This window comes from Candoia aspera, chromosome 1 (assembly GCF_035149785.1).
Source record: "Candoia aspera isolate rCanAsp1 chromosome 1, rCanAsp1.hap2, whole genome shotgun sequence".
Taxonomy (NCBI): Eukaryota; Metazoa; Chordata; class Lepidosauria; order Squamata; family Boidae; genus Candoia; species Candoia aspera.
In genome coordinates this window covers 304,883,968-304,903,040 of record NC_086153.1, presented here as the reverse complement: position 1 = coordinate 304,903,040, position 19,073 = coordinate 304,883,968, and the positions used below count along the sequence as shown (strand labels likewise).

The 19,073-nt window shown below is 38.2% G+C and overlaps 1 protein-coding gene across 1 annotated transcript; it reads right to left on the bottom strand.

Moving 5' to 3' along the window:
* Positions 1-1,762: 1,762 nt before the first annotated feature.
* On the bottom strand, positions 1,763-18,707 carry PSMC1 (proteasome 26S subunit, ATPase 1). Its single transcript, XM_063290216.1, has 11 exons — positions 18,648-18,707; positions 16,973-17,026; positions 14,341-14,437; positions 13,600-13,724; positions 11,924-12,109; positions 10,794-10,922; positions 8,799-8,895; positions 6,587-6,776; positions 5,012-5,163; positions 3,520-3,674; positions 1,763-2,726 (listed from the first exon to the last, which is right to left on the bottom strand). The coding sequence occupies exons 1-11, from the start codon at positions 18,648-18,650 to the stop codon at positions 2,592-2,594; spliced, it is 1,323 nt and encodes a 440-aa protein (XP_063146286.1). The 5' UTR covers positions 18,651-18,707; the 3' UTR covers positions 1,763-2,591.
* Between the last annotated feature and the right edge of the window lie 366 nt (positions 18,708-19,073).

Here is a 19,073-nt window from a genome sequence, read left to right as displayed (position 1 = left end):
AATATCATTCCTGAATCAGGATTACAGAAGTTGGCTCTGGCTCATGCAAATTCTTCCTGAAATAACAATACATACCTTAGATAAAATTAACACTAACCAACATTCACTGTTAATGAGGCTTTTGGGGCTAATTGAGAATTTTGAGAGTATGTCATGGATATTCACACCAAATAGTTGGTCTTGGAGGGGCCTGAATATTAAATGTCCAACAGCACGGGCATGGCCAGTCTAACCCATCCCCTCTCCCCCTTGCAAATTTTTAGAAGGTAAATTAGTGAGATTACTTCCATCATTACTTCAATTTCCCAGACAAAGTATCCCCAGATAAGGCTATTTTAAAATAAATTATAGGCCTACAACCACTTGCTATCTTTAGATAATGGATATGGGGCACTTACACTTTCCTGGTAAGGCTAGAAGCTGGAAATTTGTAGCAGGCCAGTTCTCCCTTTACAAAAATTAAAAGTCTCTAAAGGTGGGTTGAGCAGGGATCCTAGGAGTACCCAAGTGAACTTCAATGGGCACCATGCTGCCTACACCTGCATTTAGAAGGATGGGCAAAGAAAGCTGTGGCCAGGAAGCCCACTTAAAACAGGGCAACCAAATAACTAGTGACAATAATATTTGATCTGAAAATATAATTGGCAAAAGAGCACCTATTTATGATTGTCTCTTTGCAATTATACTTTACTGGCAACATCTATTTCTAGTACCCTGTATTGCCACAGGCTGTCTTGTTGAGCTTGAGATAGTACGAAAGCAACCAGTGTCATACATGGTTTAAATCATTCATGTCAGCCACGAGAACTCCCCCTCAGGCTTACAACACATTCTTCATTCAGAAACAGAGGGCGTCTGTTATATTTTGTCTGCAGAATGGCAGAGGGGCAAACATTTTTCACCTATCATCTCGCCTTTTATTATTTTTACAAATAACTCAAGGCAACGAACATACCTAATACTCCTTCCTCCTCCTATCTTCCCCACAACAACTCTGTGAGGTGAGTTGGGCTGAGAGAGAGGGACTGGTATTGTTTGATGCACTGAACAGCCTATTTCATTTTAGTTTTCAAGCTGCTTTTACATTTCCTAAGGGAAAATAAATCTCATGTCAGTGGTATCCACCTTCACCACATACCAGATATTTAACTATCTTAGATGCTTGCTACCAGAAGCAGGGAATTGAGCTACCAAGGATTTGACATTCAGCTAAAGCCGAGCTTTTCAACCTGGTGATTTTCAGATGTTGTACTACAGAACTCATTCCCAGCAAGCATGTTGAAGCAGGAAAGATGGACTTAAAACTACATTCACAATGAAGAAATCTCACGAGCAAGTTAGCATATAAATCAGAATATATAGCCCACTACAATCTCCTTTGGAAAGGGTTTCTAAGGTCTTGCGCAAGATTAAGCACTGCTTATTGCCAAGTATCAAATCTTTTTAACGCCAAAATGGTATTGAATAAGCATTATCTACTAAGACAAATCTTATTCATATCTTTAAAAAAGGAGGGATTTCCCATTTTTCACTTCATTAAATCCATGAAGCTTCTTTTGGAGCATATGAAGTATCCCAAACATAATGCCAAAAGCAGCAGCATTCTCAATGGTATATAAGAACCTTCCAATATTGAATATGCACTGCCAATTTCCCATTGGTAAAGTGGGAATGCATGCTAACCACTAGATTGAATAAAACATTATGAACTGAGTTGGGTATTTGATCAGAACATCTCATTTGAAGATAGATAGAATGGCTGTTTAATTTTCCATAATTAAATTTATTTCCATAATTTTCCACTTTCCTGTCCAATTTGGAAAATGTTCTCATATACAATGGCTGCTTTCATTTCTTTGATCAAAACTGTGACTACCTTAGTTGTAAGAACTGAATCAGTACAACCTGACTATAGTGGTTCAAGGGAGGAATTGCTCTTTTTTTTAAAAATGGTTTACCTTTGCCCAAATAACCTTGACAATGAAATCTCACTCCTTATTACAAATGTATGAATCTGGCACACCATAGCCTTAGAGTTGAGGACTGAATGAAATGAAACACGATTCTTCTTGGACATCCAAATGGTTTTGACTGCAGACAGCATATCAGTCACAAAACTTTTTCTATTAAACTGCATTGATTTTCCATGAATCAGGTCCTTTCATAGTATTTCCATCACTATATTTTTCAGTACCTTTCTAGAGATATATGTAAATTCAAGCAACGTACATTCAGCTGCACTTTAGACTAAGTATCACAACCAATCACTGAACACTCGCAGAGTCTGCTAAAAACGTCTTTTTGTAGAGTAAGAGGCAATGAAACAGCTGGGGCACACATTAAAAACCATCTTTGCTTAAATTCTAATCCAACCATCCCAATTCACTTGGAAATCAATTTTTAATGACAAAGTATTTCACAATGAATGTATGCCAGAATACACAAAAATTCACATAAGTGAATTATCATGCTTTAAGCAGCAAAAGCTTCTTCTTGTATTCACTAACATCTTGCTCTCCCACATTCTGAAGGAAAAAAAAAAAGGTTCTAGCAATTACCCCCATCCTATGACCAAAACAAAGGTGGGGGAGTTAAAGATAGAGGCCTTCCGGAGTGCCTTCCTGTTTCTTATAAAGAACATTTTCTTTTGACTTTTTGAAATCTTCATTTGTTACTTTCATCCTTCGTTCACGCAGAGCCATCAAACCAGCTTCTGTGCAAATTGCCTATTAGAAATGGAAGCATTTGATTAGAAAATCACGAGTCTGATTTGTATGAAAGGCTAAGAAACTATAATGTTCAAACAAGCTGGTGGCCCTTACGTTTATAGGAAAACATAGTGTAGAAAGAACATCATTAAATATTCATTAATTAAAAACAAAGGTGATTTGACTGTAATGCAGAGCAATCATTACTAACATTTGATAATCTTTCCCTCCCTAATCCTAATTCCCCTGAAAGAGTGTAATGTGCTTGTCACAACAGAGCTCAATGAAAGCATTTAGTAGGCCAACTTCCCTAGCCACCAATACTCCCAGTGAAAATAGTTCAGTCCCACCAATTTTCTATAAGCTTTTTACACCAAGCATGCAAACTTGTGAAGTTTTAACTTCTTCCCTGACTCTCAGGATAGGTGGCCAAATGTTCATTTTCTCTTCCAATGTTTTTCCCCCTCACAACAATGGCCATCAATGAAAGAGCCCTTCCAAATATTTATAGATGGGGAATAAAAAAGAACATCCCCTTCACTCAGAAAAGATTGCCATAACAATGAGATATTTACTATCAGGAAACAGAAAAACCAGTGCTTTTTTAAAAGGGTGAAAAGGAGAAAGGAAAGCAGTGACCAGAGCTTTCTGGAAGCAAACTATCAAGCCACAGTTTTGTTAGTGACTGGTCAAATGAAAGGCATTTCTAGGAAAGTCTTCAGTGGAAAGGGGTGCAACATACTGTATGACACAAATGCACAGTTGATTCCCTCTGGAAGAAAAAAAAATCATTGGTTATCAAGGATTTTACCTTTATATCTGCCCCAGACAGATCATCTTTAGCCATTATCAACTCATCTAGAGTAACATCATCTGCCAAAGTCATTCTGCTGGTATGAATTTGAAAGATGCGCTTCTTTGTTTTTTCATCTGGCAGAGGAAATTCTATCTTCCTGTCAATACGTCCTAGGATTTAGAAAAAACGATCAGCTATTTCAGATTTTTGCCTGGGAAATCAAAAATAGAAAACTTCCCTTGGAAAAAAGCTTCATACTTAGCCTTCATATTATCTCAGAAAATACTAGTGCATCTTTGGATAGTCACATTATGACACACAGAATTTCATTTTTATTTCAGCTCCACTTCACAAAACACAATTAGTTCTCCTTATTAATGGAGCAAAACATCTCCCCTCAAATTTCATTAGCCACACAAATATTTGTATTTCAAATTATTTCATGCACTGTTTATACTAAATAGCATGAATAGGCACTCCAGAAACTTTCTTACTCAATCCCGTTCACATATAGATCTAATTAGTATCATTAGATACTAATGATTGGTGTCGATTAGTTGCACTGTGCTTTTTCAGACTTGGCTCAAGACCTGGCAAATAGATGACTGAAAAAAAAAAGAATCTGACTAAATAACACCTACATCCCATACTTTCAAGCTCTTTGTGTGAAACGGCAGTCATGACACTTCCCCAAAATTCCGTATGTTGCCACCATCCCAAAGAGGATAAAAAGCCCTTAAGAAAAGCTCCTAAGGGAGAATTCTTTCTTTGTATGTGTGCCTACACAATATTCTAAAATCTGATATATGGCTGTTTCTTCCCATCCCATCTGGTCCAGCAAGAGGGTCATGCTCCTGGTTCTGTCTGCTGAGGAGTGTCAGCTGGCAGGGCCCAGGAGGAGAGCTTTTTCTGCCATGTCACCCTCCCTCTAGAGTATCTTCCCTCTGGAGATCAGACTGACCCCGACCCTGCTGGCCTTAAAGACTTGGTTCTGTGCTTGAGCTTTGGGCCCCAGATGTGTGAGAAGCCTGTTTCCTGGTTGTGTTGACTAATGTTTTTGTAATGTTCTCTTGACTGCTGTGTGTTTTATGTTTCTTTGTATAAGATTTTATTACTTTTAATACTGTTAACTGCCCAGAGGCATGTATTTGAGATGAGCAGCCATATAAATCAAATGCATACATATATACTAAGCTCCAGAAAGGAAGTTATAAAATTAGTAGAAAATGCAGTAATTCTTTCTCTGGAATATTCTCTTTTTCCCCCAGGCCAGGCCAATCTGAGTAAAAAAGTAAATCTTTTGGAACAGCAAAAAATTACAGGCTTTGGATGTGATCTGACTCCCAAGTTTCTTCAAACCATTTCCAGATCAGCTGGGATCAACCCGTTCTAGTGAAAAACTGAAACACCATGACATATAGGGAACAGACCACACTATTTTACACAACACTAATAATTAGAAACAGTTATATTTTAAGTAGTTAAATATGATCATCATACTTTTTACCTGGTCTGATTAAAGCTGGATCCAGTGTTTCTATTCTGTTAGTAGCCATGATCACTTTTACATCTCCACGTGAATCAAACCCATCTAACTGGTTCAGTAACTCCAACATTGTTCGCTGGATTTCCCTTTCTCCTCCCGAGTTAGAATCGTACCTTTGGAATAGGAAAAAAGTATCTAAGTTAAGGTTAAGTTAATATGAGCAGCAATTTCTTCATTCCCCAGATATTTCAGCACTGACTCATAATAGCATTGTCATAAGCACATACAGAATTCATCACTTCCTTTCCCCACCATGTTCACTCAGCCAATCCTAGAGATTATCTTTCCTCAACGAACAAGCACATATGATACCTTTTATGTATGTGTGCACATATTTGTCAGACCGAACTCCAAAAAAGGATGAAGCTACAAAAGTTAATAACAAATTAAAATTAACTGCCTGTAAAATAAAGCACTGGTTCATAAAGCTATTCCTCCATCTGCATATACAAACAATTCTCTTTTCCACACACATGCACACATACTCTGCCTCCTTGGATCAGAAGCAGAAAATAAGAGGGGGAGAAAACAGAATGACACATATTTATGTTATGGGAAAGGAAGAAAAGAAAAATGGCAAATGGAAACCTATGCAAGCTTAATCGGTAATAAACTTCATTGAAGGGAATGGCTTGTACTCCCATGTAGATGTGCTTCGGACTTCTAATCCTCCGGAAATGTTATGAAATCCAGTAACAGTCTTTCTACATTCAAGAGGGAGGAGGGAGTAATATCCTCAATAACTTCACTGATCGGCAGAAGTAATCACAACAGGTTTTCTCTTTCTCCTGCCTCCTCCATTCCAACTATTTGTTTTTTACAGAAGTATATCTGACAAGGTATTTCTTTCTCCCACCCATCTCCCTTTCAGGTCCATCTCTTGCCTCTAATATTTTATTCTCTGAAAACCTAAAATAATACTCTACTCCCTCAATCCAGTGTAGCGATTAATGTGTTGGATGGGGACTAGAAAGACCCAAGTTCAAATCCCCACTCAACCCCTCCGTGTCTTTGAGCCAAACACACACTCAAGCTTCAATCAAACCTACTTCACAGGGTTGTGGTTGGGGTAAAATTAAATTAAAGGAACGTTCCTAGTCTAGAACTCTGAAAGAAAATGCAGGAAAGAAACACAGTAATAATTATATAATACTTCACAAATAATTATTTGGGGAAAAACTTTGCTGAATCTGACTTTATGAAAAAGAAAAATAGCTGTCCAGCTACCTGCTCCACATTAGCACTGCTCCCTTTGTTTTTAAAAAGTTTCAGGTTCTAGCAATGTTAAATATCTTATAAATTAAACAAATGGTTTAGCTGAGACAGTTTAGTCTGATACTTGCCAGCACTAATTCTCATCAGTAATTCTTCAGATGTACCCCTACAGGAATTAGGTTTGACCATTTTCTTACAGTTGAAGATAGCAGCATGCAAACCACTCAAGCTCTTATTAGTGAAAACCAGATGTAAAAAATGAAGAGTCTGTTAACAGATATGCATGTGATGTTCAGCACGGGAGTGGCTATGATGCCCTACCTTTTGGTACCTATGGCATCAATTTCATCAATGAAGACAATTGACGGGGCATGCTCCTCAGCAACTCGAAATAGTTCTCGAACAAGCTTTGGACCATCTCCCAGATATTTCTGGATAAGTTCGGAACCAACCACTCTCAGGAAGGTGGCAGAAGTCTGATTTGCCACTGCTTTGGCTAATAATGTTTTACCTGTTTAATTACAAGACACCAGAAAGTTAGCACATGCTCTAACTTGTATTACACATTCATGCATGAAAGCAATCATGCAATTCAGATTATTGACCGAAGTCCTCCAGCTACCTATTATGGACCAAGTTTGATATTTAAGCCAATAAACAATGGAGTTATACCTTGGAAGTATTTTACCTGCTTGAAACAGATTTTTGCTGTTTGAATTTGCTGTCTGAAATGCTGAAGGAAAAGCAGCAACCGATAAACTGATTTCCTGTCAATTTAAAAAGATGCTCAGAAAGTACTATTTGTCACGATCATATTTGGAGGAGGAAATTGTTTTATTTTTACGTGGTGATCCTATGCAATGAAAATAATAGAATGAACTAACCAAATCAACCATACTTCCCCAAAAGTTTGGTTGATTTGGTTAGTTCATTCTATTATTTTATTTTTATTTTAGTTTCAGCATCAAGGGACTGGCAGATCTCACACACTATGTCTGTGCAAATTAATATGAAAAGTATAGTTTCTGAAACACTTGGGATGCAGAATCATCCACAGTGTCCTAATAAATTTCCCACACCTGATATACGGGGAAGGGTTTCAGTTCTGGCTCAATAAGTATCTGTCTTCTGGTTTCCTATGGATACCCCATGCTTCCCTAGATAAATTTGCCCACAGCATAGGAAGGGAAGGCATTCACATGTCTGATGGATGAATTAAAGCCTGATTGGACCCTGAGCAATCCGTAGAATGGACCTAATAAGTACCTGGGTGTTACTGCGAGACAAACAATCACAAATATTACCACTTTCTATAAATTGGACAGAGTGCCAAAATGGAAATAAACCATCATAAATACAGATTAAATATCAATTTATTTAAGATACCAAATTCAGTGGTTCTAACCGTCCACATTTTAAGTTCACCCACCATTTTATCAAAAAATCTAGGTCCTACGAAGGTAGAAACAAAAAGCTTACTTACAGCTATTCTGTTACGGTATTTATCAGTTATGGTAATTTTTAAGGTCATTAAAATTGCTATAATTAGGTTGATCATTTTGTTCCTTATAACTGTAAAAGAGTGAAAGCTTACAGGAACTGAGGCAGCATTACTTACTGAGGAAGGAGTCTTCTCCTAAGTTTAAGGGAAAAAAATACATCTGAATAATGGGAGAAATCTGACTTTGGCTCCTAAATTCAAGTTTTTCATTGATGCTCAGGTCTGGAACACCAGCAAAATATTCTGCTATAATGCTCTCTTCCCTTTACCCCAGCATACTCTACTGGAGAATGGCTGCTATACTCTCCTTCCCTCATGGGAACTTTCTTTATTTCTGCCACTAGTTACCTGTACCACTGTTTGAGAAATACCAGTTCGGGTTAGTTACTGCACCACACATTATGAAAACAACTGCCTGATCTCTTTCCTAGCATTTTCCAATGGAGGCAAACCAGCTGGATGTAAATATGTTAAGCTTCAGCAGTTCATCAAGCATGTTTGAAGACCATCAAACCATAAAGACCAATTTCAAGAACAGCAGTAATACACGGATTAGAACTTTCAGTCAATATAATGAGACATATGCCAAGGCAGGGTGATTGGCCTTATTAACATAGAACACTTCGATATATTTTTTTTCTGTAATATATGTATTAATGCCACATAGTAAAGGTAAAGGTTTCCCTTGACGTAAAGTCCAGTCGTGTCCGACTCTAGGGGGCGGTGCTCATCTCCGTTTCTAAGCCGTTAGAGCCGGCGTTGTCCGCAGACACTTCCGGGTCATGTGGCCAGCATGACGACTCGGAACGCCGTTACCTTCCCGCCGAAGCGGTACCTATTGATCTACTCACATTTGCATGTTTTCGAACTGCTAGGTGAGCAGGAGCTGGGACGAGCAACGGGAGCTCACCCCGCCGCGCGGTTTCGAACTGCCGACCTTCCGATCAGCAGCTCAGCGGTTTAACTCGCAGCGCCACCGCGTCCCCATCAGTATGCCACATACTGATATAAAAATACATGAAAAAAAATTACCTGTGCCAGGTGGCCCATACAGAATGACTCCTTTGGGTGGCTTTATTCCCATTTCTTCATAATACTCAGGATGAGTCAAAGGTAGTTCCACAGATTCCTACAAGGAAGAAATTAACATACCTTCAAAGGGCTGATCAATCCTTTTATCACCCTAAGGCTCCTTCTGGTTAGAAAATCACAGATCAAGGCAAGGCCCTAATAGCCAATATTAAAATGTAATAAATACAATGTGCATGCTATTCATGGGGATGAACACGTAGTAGCTTTTAACCTGCAATGCTTCTATTCTGAAGCAACTGTTTCCTGCCTCAAATCTATTGTTTATTTGAATAACACGAACTGCAAATAATTAACATTGCCATTTTTACACAGCTTACACAGCTGCTTCAAAAGCTGTTCCTGGCTTTCACCATACATGTATCATATCACAGTTACAAAATATCTGAAAACAAAAGATTACTCAAAATACAAAGAGTGTTGACAAAAAGAACTTAAAACGCTGTAAAGATAAATTATAGAATCAATAAAATTTATTTCTGGCGAGATTCATCTCTCTCTCAAGGAGGGAAGGAAGAGGCGAATCATCTAGTCACACATCTTTAAGCTACAGGGTCAGGAAGTTGCAATTCTAAAATTATTTCACTTTTTTGGCATTTCTAGTTTCTAATAGCCAGAAAGGCAGTACATGCTATAAGAATATAATTTCTCTTCCACGCTGGGGTAGGGTGAGGATGCCAGGTGGGGACTGCTGTGTAGAGGGAAGAAAAACATGCCAGAAACCAGGGAGAAGTTATAAGCGTTGAAACCAGGGTTGAAATAAGACAAATGAAGCTACATTCTAAAGCTCTGAAGGAGAGAAGTAATTAGAACAGAGAAGGCAACTGGCTTCCAAGGACAAATCAGCCCATTGCTTCCTGCTCTCCCAAGCAACTTCCCTCTCCCTGACCCTGTCTCAGAGAGATCAATGAAGTACAATGAATGGTGAGAATATCAGAATGCTGAATGTTAGACACTCCATCTTAGAATTATCTTTGAAGGTATTTCCCCATACCCTACTACCCATACCCCATACCCTTTCTCCTGGTCTTTCCTTTCCCTTCCCTTAGATTGGGATGTCGAGGTTTAAAATTATTTATCAAACTTTAGGTGTTTAATTTTATAACAATTTATTAAACTTAAAATGTATTAAACTTTTACTCAACTTTTATTAAGTAAAAACAAAAACTAGAGCTAAAAGGTCAAGCTTTGTCTGATTCATAATGGGATATGGCTTGAATATTGTGGCATGGCCATACTGAGAAGGATTGAAATGGATTAGATGGGCTATGCATGGTATCTCAAGCAGGGATATTGCTGTGAGTATCCTGGGATTGGGTTTGGTACAGCTAACCAAACAAACACACGGCATCTTGGAAACAGATTTCCTGAATGAATTCTCAGGGTATTTGGGGACCAACATTTGGTAGAAACTTCCTCTGGGTTCTTTGGGTTGATTTTGATAGACATATCTAGAGATTAGAGCTAACTTAAGAACTCAGGCTGTTAAATGTGGGAAGCCCAGAGGGAAGTGCTGAGTCAATAACCATATCTCAGCATGGGATCTACAAAGACTTGTTTGAATGGAAAATATATGCATGCACTCGTTGAACACAAGAGCATCTTCCTGGAGGACAGATGGTGGCAGTGGGAATGATCCAGCTACTACCCCAAGTAAGAAATAGGAAAGTGTGAAGATTCAAAGGGCTTCTGGGAAAGGAGGTTTGAGACTTTTAGTCTTCCATCTAAATGTTTAGCAATTCTATACAACTACAACAAAGCTTTTGTATAATGTATACAAAAGTCCTAAATTAGAAGTACTGAAGTGAGCAAAATACTAAAGCCATTTAATCAGAAGTCACTTGGATTTCTTAGAGTATTACAACTCTAAGAAATCATCTAGTAATAAAATGTTCTGGCATTTTTTCCACTATTGGACAATGCTAGAAATATTAATACCTTAATTTCTTGAATTTGGTTATCCAGGCCCCCAATATCTGCATATGTCTCTTGTGGGGCTTTTTCCACTTTCATCACTGTAACTAAAGGATCTGTGTCGTCCATTAAGACACCAATCACAGCATGGACCTGTTAAAAGTAATGCAGAAGCATCAAATTAAGTAGGAAAGTATTTGAGCAGTTGTCCTATTACAGGCCTGGCATAAAGTAGAAACAGCGTTATTAGATTGATAGGACATTTCACACGGTCAAATTCAGCTCCTGAAATCTATTTCTCAGAGACATGCACTTTGTGGCTTCTGGTAAACTGGATTATGTCAATTCCTTTTCCAAACTGCAGAGAAAAGAGAAGGCCTCCTGGCAAATCTGAAAGTTATGGGGACATACCTCAACCTTTTTTGGGAGGGATGAGAAAGAATCGTGGACAAGCCGGTCACATCTTATATTCTCCATGTAATGACTCAGGCCACACAAATACAAATAATTTTACAGGTCAGCAGACAGACCTGGTCTCAACTGCCACTTTGGTGTGACTCATTATGTCTTAGTGTGGACACAGAGAAGTAGACAAATGATGATCCTCTCATCATTTGTATTTATAGCTTTTTGTCCAAGAATGCTACAGCCTGGTTTGTTCTGATCAGAGTTGCAACTTAACTTGCTTCATTTGGTTTTTTGGCAGGGTGCATTATCATCTCTCCTACTGAGGTTTAATTTTTGCTGAGTTTGTAGCTTTTTTAAAAAAAATCATCATGACCAAAAGAAACAAAAGAGTTGAAACTTGCAAGCTACAAACCTAGCATATAGCTGGAGGGAAGGTAAGAAACCAACAGGACCACCTTATTGGCTTAGTTGGGGGACTGGTTCCACTCAGGAAATTTCTATTAATTGTTTCTTTTTAAGCTGGTTGCTATAAGAAATTTATAATTTAATAATAGGTGCCTGAGTAGTTTTTTTTTCCTCTATCCCTACAGGAGGGAATATCCTAGTTGTTACTGGTCTTATGCAATCTGTTCTGAGAGACCACATTGTCTAGATCAAGCTAAAAGTCTTTAGATATAAAGATATTCATAATGTTTATCTATTTTCAGTGCTTTCAATCACAGGCAGGCAAAGAAAGCAAGGATTACCTTATGATTAAGTAGAACTGAACATCCTGGCTCTAGCAAATCCTTGTCTACAAAAGAAAGAATGCTGACATAGTGTTCTGATCCCACTGACGTGGACACAATAGCATGATTATCATCAATTATCTCTTCCAGTGTCCCTACAGACATTGGAGTCCCTCTCAGATCATCTACCTTTGACCTTTCTTCCTGCAAACAAGCACAAAAAAAGAGACTATAATTATGCATTACAAATTGCCACACATCCCAACAATTTCTATGTCTATTACACAATCAAGAAGTACCATTTTGGTGACATCTTCAACAATCTCAAAACAGAAGACATGGTTAAGTATTGTCATAGGAAGGACCTCAAACAAATGCTACTTTAATTATATTCTCAGCAACCAGTTAAAATCTTCAAGTGATAGTATCAACCTCTATTGTCAAACTGGGTCTGGTTGATTTCTGCCTTTCTTGAGGGAGGAATGAAAACAGTGAGGTTCCCACAAGGATCAGCTATGGGACTGGGGCTGGGATTTAAATGATATGAATTAGGTTAGCAAGATTATAGCTAAATTACCTGATAACACCAAATTATTTAGGGGAGTCAGACTAAAAGAGATCTTTCCAACCCATGAGGAAAGAATGTTTGAATGGCACTTGGTAGATGAACATATATTAGTACATACATTTAATACATTTAACTACAAGTAGGTACTAAGTGAAACAAAATCTGCATTACCTAATGGGTTCTGAGGTGATGGGAAAGGAAAAGGACTTTGGGATTATGGTGGTCAGCAGAATGAAAGTGTTGACTAAGTATATGGCTGGCCAATGTTGTCGGGAACAGAGTAACAGAATTCACAGATTCTGCTTAGGTTCTTTTATGTAGACATGCCACTAACTTATTACTCAAACTAACCTCTACTTCTCCTTAACTACTAAGTTTGTGATCCCTTTGGTATGCTCTAGTTAGCCATCCTGAAATAGAGATGTGCAAAACAAATTACTCTACCAACTGAAATGGAATCCCATACTATTTGAGCCTGTTTTAACTGAACTGTTTATGCTATGTTATCTTCACCTACAGCAGATTAGGAACATGAAGCTCTTGCTCTGGAAATCCTAAAATTTGTACATGTGTAGCTCTTGTTATTGGAGTAAACTAAAAAAAAAATGCATTCAGTCTTAAGAACACCGAAGCAACCTTTGTTCATCTTATAATAAAGTAAAATTGATTTCAATCATTACAAAATCCTGAGAGCTTATCAGTGATTTTGAATACCACCAAGACTGTATCCTAGTCTGTTCTTGAACAGTATTTTTAAAAAATCTTTTCAAATAAAGCAACTATGTTTTGTATTATTAGAATTAAAGTTTATATTCACATTAGTTATACAAAAGGTTCTAACAAATAGATAAAAGTGTATTTAAAATTCAAATCAATTGCTGTGAAAGAGTACAATGACATTTTAGAGATTTAACATTTATTCTGGTATGAATTCCCTCCTTGTGGGGGGAAATGGGCGGTGATAAAATTTTGATAAATAAATAAATAAAACCTTTTTCATATAGTCAATTTGGCTAGATGAATGAAATAGAGTTAGAAGGTGGAAAATAAGAGGATAAATAAGCTGATGACCAAAGAACCCAACCTAAGATGAATCCAAGCAGCTTTTTTTCTGCTCAAAGCATACCTCTTGCTTTTCTTCCAAAGGTTTCATCTGTTCCTGGTTTCTAATGAATTCTTCCTCCATCAGAAGATAATCCTTAATTCTTTCCAGTTTCAATAATTTCAGTCTGCACTGAGTATGAGGAGTGACTACAATTAAATAAAAGAGTTTCTAAATGAAGGGTCTGGAATAATACATTCATGTGTAGGTGAGTTGGGACTGTGAACTAAAATGATTTTGAAATTTCTGTCTTTTATCTGGGATGCTTCTTTTTCCTATTACTTTGGGCACTGCCTTTTGATGGGAAGAGCTGCCATTTAGCATGGAACTGTAGCTACAAATGTGGGCCTGAACAAATTCCAAGGACAGGATGTAAAGAAATTCTTAAGAGGGCTGCATCATTTCTTGGAAAGAGAAGTTATGTTTTTATGTTTGCAAAATAATCAATTCCTGAAATCAATTTTAAAAAGCGGTAGCTGACTGAACAGCTAATTGGCTTCTTCCAACTCTATAATTTAATGTTCTGGATCCTATGATACAATACCCTGAAGATGAATGTATATAAGCTTTTGCCTTATTCCAGAACAAATCACTGAGCAACCTAGATCAGTTCCAGTTACTCTGTAGCTCTTCAATGTTTCAAGCTGAGAGCTTGGAAAACTAAGATGCCCAAGTATGAACTGGGGGCCTTTTGCATGCAGAAAAAACTAACCTACCGCTTCAATATGGCTACTCAGGGAGATGGCACAAACCAGGAATGCTTACCCAGTGGAAGTTTGCTGGCAGCATCTGGTCCCTTTGTTTTCTTCTTCTTTTTCCCCACTCGGGTTGGAACCGGAGGTTCGTATTTCTTCTTCTTGTCCTTTTTATTTTAAAAATCAAGCAAAACGTAATTTATAGAAATAATATGCATCTATAATTCCAACACATGCCCCAGTAAGTTTTGTCTTCAAAAGCTCTAAATGTGCCCAGTAACTCATAAATTAAAGGGATTACTAAAACAAAGTCATATTAGGAGATCACCGAATATACAACAGCAGTCTTCGCTTTACCATATGAATACACAAGTGATAATTGAAGTGGCGGATGGGGGTTGTGAGAGAGATTTCTTCAATGGAAACATGAAATCAAGAAATACTGAAGTTACAAACATTTTGGAAACAGTTACTGATAAACGCTGTCAGACAAACTATATCTAAACTATTAACAATCCTAAATGCAGCAGAAAGTTTGTGAGAATCTCACATAAACTTGGGCTTAGATGCTTTTGCTACTGTTCAACTAGGGTCTATTTTTACTTAGGAAATGAAAGTCCAGGTGACTAAAAAAATCTGGAGGGCTTCTGAAAGTAATCAGTCTGCAAAAGCCTTATTTACCTCTTGCCCTGGCCCTATTTAAACAAGCTCTTAAAACCTGGCTTTATCCCCAGGCCCTGGGCCAGAGTGGATGATGAACCCCTTGTGTGAAGTTTTGGTCTTTTAAATTATTGTTGAACCTTTAAATTATTGTTAAATCTTTCCAGACTTCCTTTTTTGATAACAGGTAGTCCTCATTTAGTGACAACTGGGACCAGTAACTTGGCCATTAAGTGAAGTGGGCTTTTATTTTATCGTATGGCATAGCAGTTTGGTGTTCATGTTGCTTTTCTTGCTGGGAAATCCTTGTGAGGTCCAGCAGCCAGATGTGTAGACTATTTAGCCGTGACAAGTCACATTGCCCAGGGTGCACCACGAGGAGGTTAGTCTACATTGCACCGAGTTGTGCTGAGAGAAAGTACCTGGCCCAAGGTCACCCAGCCAGCTTCCATGCCTAAGGCAGGACTAGAACTCACAGACTCCTGGTTTCTAACTCAGAACCTGAACCAATAGACCAAACTGGCTCTCAGTGAAGTGGTGGCTAAGTGTAACTGCAACTGTGCTTATGATCTTACTTCAGCTTTCCTTTGCTTTCCTGCTAAAGTCGTAAATGCGAGGACTGGTTGCAAAGTTACTTTTTCATCACAGTCGTAATTGACTGGTCACTGCACAAGGTAGTTGCTAAAGGAGGACTACCTGTAATTCTTTGCTAGTATTTTTTTAAAATGATATTCTATAAGCTGCCCAGAGACACAACAGATTGGGGCAAATAATAAACAACAGACAGAAAACAAAGTAGATGTTTTAAATATTATCAGGATATAAAGCCAAGGTAGCAAAGTACTGACCTGAAAAGCAGTTAAAACAAAAGACTAGCTTATTTTGCTTTAAAAAGTGTTTAGTTTCTGAACTACAGAACATAGAATCTCAATTATAAACTGCATGTATACTGTCATTAATGTATAATACTAGCAACAATATTTTATGATTATGTTATCTAGCTTAGGCATCAAACTACAGTTTATGACCAATAAGCTACAACACTATAATAACAATTCCTCCTTTCCACAGATACAGCCTTTGGAACAAGATTGGAAGCTCTCAAATTTACCAGTTTAACATATTATCTAACCCAAACTATGAAGTTACTGTGTTGCCTTCTAGATAAATTGGAATTTTAAGTTCCATAATTCTCCATGGCATAGGGCCTGGTTACTTGAGGAACTGCCTGTCTCCCATAGTATCTCCCTGGCCAATTAGATATTGGTGTGTTCCAGATTCCTTCGATTAAACAATGTCATCTATTGGGACTCCAGAAACACACCTTCTCTGTAGCAGCACCTGCCTTCTGGAACAAAGTTCCTCCAGAGATCTGGATGGCCCCCACTCTGTTGTTGTTTAGAAGAGGCATGAAGACCAGGCCTTTGACAAGGGAGTGTGAGACCCCTTGCTTCATTCCATCCAGTCTGTCACACTTTCCATCTTTCATCTTTCATGTTCTGTTTTATTGTAATTTCTTTTATTGTTGTGAGCTGCCCAGACTCATTGGAAGTCTGGCAGTACACAGGCTTAATAAATCATCATTATTATCAGTATGCCTACGGGGGAGGTATGAACACTGAACTCCCAGATCTGGAAAGCATTAGGCTGGAGTAAACTATGATTTATCTTAACTATGGTTATTAGAAACAAAACAGCTTCAAATGCTGAGCAGAACCATAGTTTATTGGCTCTAGATTAAGTAACAAACTATAGTTAGTAAAAATGAAAGGGAAATGCAGATAAATCATGGCATATTTAAACTGACTGACTATCCATACACAATAGAGTAAAAGCAACTACATGATTCTGAAAACTAGATCACTGCAATGAAAATTCAACATCAGTTGATAATATATAAAAATGTAATACTTAATTATCTGAGTTTTTATATAAGAGCAACTGAGGGAAATATATATATTTTGAACTTCTCAATTAGCATGGAAGTTTTCTGAAAATATTCTTTTAACAAAGCACACCAGATAAAAGTTATTTTTCCTTACTTTGTCATCTTTCTTGCCACCTCCAGGACCATGTCCACCACTCTGACTCTGACCCTAATGCAAAGAGACAAAAGATCAATGAAATTCTGAAAAGGAAAAAAAAGGCTACTTAAGCATAAATCACGTACAAACTCAAATTCAGTTTTTCTTTTTAACAGAACTCTCAACAGAATGAAGAAAGAAGTAATTCCCCTTTCATTCTTCTGATGCCCTGAAAACTCTCCAGAACAGAGTGGGAAATGCTACAGGAAAAAGATAAGGAGATGTTCCTGATATGCAAGAAGACACCCATACAGGCAACACTGGATTTCACCCTAGTCCCATTCATTTCAATGAAATGAACTTCTAAGTACAACTAACAGGTGACTTTTTAAGAGTCCTTTTGGTGACTACCACTTCATCAAAAATTCTGAAAAACAGAATCTTATTCCAAGTTGTATACAAAATGGTAGGCAAATATATATAATAAAAGTGGGGAGGGGGATTATACTTTAAGCATCCTAAACTACCTGCAGCAACCAATTTATCAGTTAGCTTTTGGAGAAATCACAAGACATTGGTGATTTATTCAAACAAGCACTATATTTATTTTGGCTGAAAAATCTCAGACAAGAATATCTGTGCATTTAAGGACAAATAAATAACACTTAACACAATTAATGGAACAAATAGCAATACACCCTTAGGAGCCACTTAACTGCTACATATAGCTTGAAGCTGGCCCAAGGAGCAACAAGTAAGAATTTTTGGGTGTGTTGTTTTAATGTTGTTAGCAATCTCATGCAACTCTGATGCAGAAAGAGAAACTATAAACATTCTCATATCACACAAGCATGTCTGTAAATACAATGTATAGTGTGTATCTCTCTCTATATACACATGGAAAACGTATATTCACATAGAGAACTATATATAACACTTGCACATTAGACAACAGAACAGCAATTAAAGATCTGAAGAGACAATGCTAGATTTGCACAAAACGGAAGGCGGCTTAACTAGTCTGTGGCTCAGTAGCTGTGCTCTCAAAATTCTCTGAACTACAAACCAACCAATCACATATTATTAGCATAGCAGACTGTATAAATCCCACTCATGTGGTTAGTTTATTATTAGAAACTGTGTTCACTGGTTAGCAATACTTAACTGGATTAGGCTAATATATGGTTCCGTGTATCATTTAAACACAGCCACTGTGCTCTGCAAATGGAGTTCATAATCATAACTGAATTATTCCTGAGTAAATACGCCATGCAAACACAGTCAGTGCAGTTCGTTAACACTTCACTGATCCCAGGCAATCGGATTAATTACTGGTTAAATGTTGGTTAAGAAAAACAGAAAAGAACCCGGTAATCTCACGGGAGCTGTGCTTTCTTAGCACCCGCCTCACTGTCACCCGAAGGCGGTAAGCAAATCCAGGCGCTCTTCCCGTCACCGCCACCTCATATCCAGGGCTGCTTTGGCCTATCCCCCAAGCACCGCTTCCCCGTACTTCTCAGCTGCGAAGCGATGCGACCATGACATCGCATAACAGCGCAAAAAGCACCTACGGCGGGGGGAAAGGGCGCTCTGGCCCAAGGGGATCCGGCCCATCTCCCACAGAGGACGCTGGAAAGGGCTCCAAACGGGCTCTAAGAAGCCCACCCGCAGCCCCCAAGCCCCATTCGCTCACCATCCTGCTCACTCACAGACCAACGCCGGAAATCAAACGACTTCCTACAGGAGCGGAAGCGGAAGTAAGCCCGATACGGGGCGCGAGGAAAGTCAATCCTCTTTTCAGGAGAGAAAATAGGAGAGCGGAGTTAGGTGATAGTAGTCGCGTAGAGGTGGGGGGAAAGGTGAATTGAGGATGGAAAGACTAAATGGACCCTTTGGTTGATAGCGAAAGCATAGAGCCATAGGTCTATGATTTTTTTCCCCCTTGGACCTGCATCTAACGATATCTGACTTAATCAGCATTAAGTCAGTGCGTGCGTGCAGCTTGTTCGTCCCGCGTAGCACATCATCGCGTTGCTTCTTGCGGCAGAATGACTCAAGTTTTTTGCGACATCTTAGGGATTAATGATAAAATAAGCTTTTATATTCTTCAGATGCAATG

Bases quoted from the DNA above. Each gene is read 5' to 3' on its own strand.
- PSMC1 (XM_063290216.1), bottom strand. The intron at 14,438-16,972 runs GTAAGGAAAAAT...TAAAATAAAAAG, and splicing joins GTGGCAAGAAAGATGACAAA to GACAAGAAGAAGAAATACGA. The intron at 2,727-3,519 runs GTAAAATCCTTG...CATTTCTAATAG, and splicing joins TGTCTGGGGCAGATATAAAG to GCAATTTGCACAGAAGCTGG.